The 6,207-nt window shown below is 36.0% G+C and overlaps 1 protein-coding gene across 1 annotated transcript; it reads right to left on the reverse strand.

The window, feature by feature from the left end:
* Window positions 1–1,480: 1,480 nt before the first annotated feature.
* Window positions 1,481–2,604, reverse strand: LOC128202108 (pair-rule protein odd-paired-like; the record flags this gene model as incomplete). Its single annotated transcript, XM_052901215.1, has 1 exon — window positions 1,481–2,604. A coding segment is annotated over one exon (623 nt), but the record flags the coding sequence as incomplete, so codon positions are not given.
* Between the last annotated feature and the right edge of the window lie 3,603 nt (window positions 2,605–6,207).

The following is a 6,207-nucleotide window of genomic DNA, read 5'->3' on the forward strand; positions in this document are numbered from 1 at the left end:
CTGCTCGTTCCTCTCCCAATGCAATATGTTAACATATTTTTTAATTTCCCTTCTGGACAGTTAAAGAGGCAATCGCGAGTGCATGCGCAGGAGTGAGATTTATAATAAGAAAACGCTCCTACCGCGCATGCACCATAAGGATCTATAAATCTTTTAAGTACTGCATCGGCCAATCCCTGTTGAGAAACGATAAATCATCCCCGCGGACAGTGAAGTCGTATCGAATACGATCGCCGTCTCGCTCTCACTCGTCGCCACTTATACCGGTTAGATCATTTATCATTTCTGCCTCTCGTTCCTTCTCAATGATAAATTCAATTCTCTTTTAGAATATGATTGTTCCTCGTTTTGTTATTATGGTGTTTTATTGTGGGTATCGTCACGGAGTTGGTTTTTTGATCAGAATCCGATCGAAATGATCGCGAGAATTGGATTTGCATTTTAGATTTGGTGCGTCGAGTGATCAATCTTCTGGAAATCGTATTATGGATACGGGCTGTTGTTTACGAGTTTGGGTTCGAGAAAAAGTGATGCGTGCAAAAACAAATTATTTAGATATGTGTATTTAATGCAGGTATTTGATTCATGTTGATTGTATCAGAATTTCAGATCGATTGATGTTAATGAATATTTTTCTTATAACAATAGATATAGTTAAGTGTCATCTAGCTTTTTTTACTTTTTTTTTAAATATTATTGACATCAAATGTATTTTATATTTTTTATTGATGCTGAAAAAAGAAACTATTGTAATCTGTGCAACGATAGGTAATGAATAATAACAGATCAATATCATGAAATTGAAATATGGTTTTTTTATTTAATATCTTTGCTATTTACAGGGCTGTAGAAAATACAACAATTCATCTTAAAATAACTTAAAATACTTCGTGCTCTTTCAGTCATTTTTATAGGTATATAATAATATCATAGACATAAGTTTCAAATTTATCATCTCTATCTAAAACATCGGCCCGTGTAAAAATAGTATATTATTATGAACATACATATAGCATTATAGTCATACAATTCAGAAATAGGTAGCACAATTAAATAGCAACTACAATTAAGTAATTTACAATAAAATGAATCGCTTATTTCTATTATCACTGGGCATTTCCTTAGAATTTATTATCTTTACACAATGCTAAACTTAAAGTTACTTTACATGATTTTTACAACCTATAAATCGTAGTTTTAAGACTTCGGTGCTTTGGCCATGATGATCGTTATAATTTTATGTAAAGTACAGCTTGTCAAATATTCATAATATAGTGCTGGAAACAATGTAACTTCAAGTAATTAGCTGTCAAGTTATAATAGTAATTAAAATTTCTTACCACGTTGCTGGTCGCATGAATATATAAAAAAAATGTAGGAAGAATTCAATTTACAAAACGCCTGTTGTAATAGCAATATAAAAAGATATAATAAATCACTGTCAACAAAGATGTTGACAAAAATATTTGCTGTATTGTAATTTTTATTCCCTTAAGGTATAAAAGATACAAAAGCGACAACCAAACCTTGTGAACACACTTTGTTTATTAAAATATGTCGCGTTGTGAATATTACATCCAACTAGCAGTAATAGTCAGTAACTAGTTATCTTTAAGTTTTGCATAATTTCCTTGATAATTACTTCCTAATATATTTTGAATCGTCTTTATGAATATTAATAGACAGAACTGTGGCTGGATTCACTAAGACATCGGACGGCTGTATAAGATTTACTGGTCGGACTATGTTAATGAACTAATTAATAAGCGTATTGTACTCCTAAAAAAGCACTCGAGTTGCGCTTAAAAAACTTTTCATTCCACGTTAATTTACAAGTACATTGTTCAATCAATTTCGTTCTCACACTGAAACACAAAACGGAAATATTTTAACCTACCTACTTACAAGTGACTATTAGGAATTTGCATTGGTTCTTATGTCAACTAACCGTCGAATGAAGAGTTCTCTAAGCGCGGTGCGGTCAATAGGCGGCCGCGGCGCCCGAGTGATGCATCAAATGATGGTGGTGATACGACTCTTGCGTCGGGCACCACCACTCGGGCACACCGTGAGGCATCGTCGCCGCCGGCTGCTGGAACTGGCTCCAGTGACCGCCGAAACCTATTTTATTGTCCATTACACCATTTCCTCCGATATTTGTTAAATGCGGAGATTGATGTTGATGAGGTGGAGCCGGTGGGCGTTCGTATGGTTTTTGGTCATGTGGGTTGAGGTACTTTTCGTTTAGGCTTTCTAATTTATCTGCTATAGAAGGATGATGGTGTGGGTGGTGCGTTGGGCCTGACGTAATTGGTGGAGGAGGAGGAGCAACAGGACTGGCTGCACCGGCTGTTACACTAACACTGCCAGCCGAGGAGGAATCGTCTCCGTCACTGTCGTACCGCGGCGAGGCGTCCCCAGTGGCACCGTGCACCTTCATATGTTTCCGTAGAGACGATGGGTGCGTGTACGACTTATCGCAGCCATGGACGCGACAGTTATAAGGTTTATCCGACGTGTGGACATGCGAATGTTTTTTTCTATCCGATGAGTTCGCAAATCTTCGGTCGCAGCCAGCATACTCACATTTGAATGGCTTCTCACCTGAAAACAAAGAAATTTCAGTTAGATAAATGAAAATTTTAAACAATGCAATATATATTTGAATGTTTATTTTTTAGTTTTGCCCAATTAAAAACTATGATTATTACGTATGACAACGTATGACTACAGTTACAGTAACGTACGAAGCATAGCCTAATATTATTATACTTGTACCACTGAGTAATAAACAAACAGGTCTGTTGATAAATTCCTCTTAAAACATTACTAAAGCCTAACTGTGATCGCCAACACGCCTGGAAAGTGTGATAACTACTAGCAAGATCTCCTTCAGGAGGGAGGCCTATATTGAGCAGTGGACAGTGGTTGGCATGATAATGAAGATTAATTCAAATACACAAGCCTCTCCCTTGGGGGGTATTTTTCAGTAGTTGCCACGATTGGCAAGTGGATTGGCAACCGCAGTTAGGTTTTGGAAATGTTTTAAGAGAGATGCTACTGCCCATTCCTTCATTTAGTTGCTACATACAACACTAACGGGTAAGGATGGGGTGGCCTATTCTATGACAGGCTAATAATTACATTACAAGACAAACATTCCATGTGTAATAGATATGTATATCTTCAGTCTCGCAGTAGAGCATTCAATTTGATACGTTTACTGATTTGATTCGAGGTAATACGATCGAGCCGCGGGTACCGCGAATGTCCAATCAGCTCGTAAATAACCAGATTTGCTCGTTGTTCATAGTTTACGAGCACAAATAAATATTCACAACAATTGCACGGGATACTTAACACGGTCATAAATCATATTTATAACACGACTTTGTCACGTTGTGCTAACAAAGACTTGCAACAGTAAATAAGGCATTTCGACTTTAATATCTGTGTTGATGTATTTAGGACTGAGTTTTTGATAGCTTTTGGTGCATGTTCAAGTAAAAAGGATTTGAGTTAATATTGCTTCCGACGATATGATGATTAAAGGTTTTGATATCCATTTTATGTTTGTAGTGCACAACGTCAATTAAAGATTTATAATATATAGACAGTAGAGATAAAGGATCGTGTGAAATTTACATACTAATCTCCACAAGGAAAGAATTCCTGTCGATTACAAAATCGGCGGAGATGTCGCGTCATATAACTAAAAAAAAAAAAACCAAACGAACTGAGAACCTCCTCCTTTTGAATGTAGAAACTAAAAGAATAAAATTTTTTTGTATCCGTTTTCGTTGTTTTAGATGCTTTTTTTCATTTTTATTATTTTTGTAGGTGCAAATTATAAAACTGTGTTTAAATATAGATATATATAGTGTCTATCTTATAAAATCTTTTTGATTCACAGCGATCCCAATTTTTTGCATGTTTTTATTTTTTGCCTAATATCGACCGCTTCCCGCGACCGCGTATTGACAGATTCTTCACGAGTTTACCGAATCGTATGAGATAAGTATAATATTCAATAAAATACATTGCAAGTAGGCAGAGCGCTTATAGCTAGCGTGACCGTGTCGTACAACAATGTGCTACTCTTTGTTGTATTTACAAATAAACCTCTTCGCGTATAATCCTGTGTATTGTGATTGAAACTTGAAGATCTCGAGGACGGACAGATGCTAATCTCAAGTGTCTGTTAACACGGAAATAATAGGGCTTTTTAGGCGTTCCCTTACCGCAAATTTTTGTTATACTACTCGATACTGAATAAGTGTACCATCGACGGATTATTTTGAATGGAATGATACTTCCTTTCTTCCATTCAACACTTCATTGCAAAATATTTGCACTTTAACTATCGCACACAGTGTACAATTTTGTAAGCTTTGGATTGTAAACAGTATTTTTTATCTTAATTTGTATCGGTGTATAAAAGGTATCACGGTTTCCAAAAGTGATCTGATGTTTCGAGTCAAAACAATAAAAACGTTTCCGGGTATATGGACTAATGAGATAAAGGAGACCAAAACATGTGTCGCCGTCTAATTAGTAATCGGACGTCTGATCTCCGTGTGATGTCACAAAAAAGGATCAATGACAAATGCTATTAGAATGTGATGTGATGCGTTATCGCGCACGCGCCACACCGCGTCACGCTGCGCTTCTGGGTCGTCTTGATTTTATGTACTAGAATTGACAATAATATAAAGATTTGTACCTATCTTCATTTAAAATTATTTTGATAATTATAATGAATTGTAAGTACGTCGGTAACTGTCAATTATGATTTTAATTAATAGGTTATTTTTACGTTAATTTTAATTGTGAAATGTACTTACTATATGCTACATAACGATAGTATTATTTAAACAGTGATCAAAATTTATCAAAATTTTCATGAAATTTTGTATCAGGATATGATATTTTTTTAATTATTAAAAATGAAACGATAGCCTGCGGGCTTAATTCATATTGGTTGAGTATACAGGTGAGAGGTTATAAACGAGGATGAAGTCAGGTTACTTGACTCACAAATTGCTAGTACAGCTTCAAACCTCACTAGTATAATAGTAGGATTTAAAATAATAATAATAAAATGTTCTATACTAAATTCTTACCCATATAAAATTTGTGTTACTAATATACGAGTAGTATAAGTTATATTTATTATGCCTACACTCGTTTAGTGACATAAAATAAAAAGCTTACAAGTCGGGGTATGCATATGGCATTGGTATCGTGAATTCCCCGCGCGCCGCGCTGGGACGCGGCTAGGGTCAGATCTTATCTTAAACGGCTGTATCACTGTATCACTAACAGGAGACACTTTTTTGTAGTCTTACTATTCGTGTGAATTGTATCCTCAAATTAGAAGCTTCACAAAAAATATTGGTTTAAATTATTTTTGAATGCAAAAAAATCTATATGTACCATATTGATTTTACCACATCATGCCATAAATATCTGGTTTTGTGTTTGAAATATTACCTACAGAGACTAGGCTGAATACTTATAATGTAGTTAATAGGTCCTAAGTCCTAAGGTGGGAGGGGAGGTTTGGGGGGAAAGGGATTGTTATCAATTGGGAGGTTAGTCTCTATTGCTATTAATATATCCTATCAGGTCGACCTCCACGCGTTTCCCCTGAAAACTATGGTTGAATTCATCACGATGGGCTAACTGGCTTGCCTTCTCATCCTCAGTGATCATCTCTCATGGTGCCCCGCCAGTGTATACCAATAGCGCAGGCGAGATAATCGTTCCATTATCATCCATTAAAAAATAGTTCTAAGTTGGGAGAAAAGGATTGTTACTAATGAGGTTTAACTGTCTAACAATATAACCCTATCAGGTCGACCTCTACGCGGTTTCCCCTGGAAAATATCGTTATGAATTCTAAAAGAATTCATCGCGATAGTTTCCATTATTAGCAATATATCCTGTCAGGTCGACCTCCACGTGGTCCTCCTGAAAACCATTGTGTTGAATCCTAGGTGTATTCATCACGATGGGCTAACTGATCTGTTTTCATCCTCACCTATCATCTCTCACTGGTGCCCCGCCAGTGTATACTGATAGCGCAGGCGGGGTTGCCATTTCATTTTCATCTATAAAAAAGTTCTAAGTTGCCAGTTCTTACTAGTAAAAATAATTTTCTTCTATCTATCTATCAAGGCTGACAATTGAAATATAGGTTAAACT

The sequence above is a fragment of the Galleria mellonella genome, unplaced genomic scaffold, assembly GCF_026898425.1.
Source record: "Galleria mellonella isolate WM207_F2 unplaced genomic scaffold, CSIRO_AGI_GalMel_v1 utg12924, whole genome shotgun sequence".
Lineage (NCBI taxonomy): Eukaryota > Metazoa > Arthropoda > Insecta > Lepidoptera > Pyralidae > Galleria > Galleria mellonella.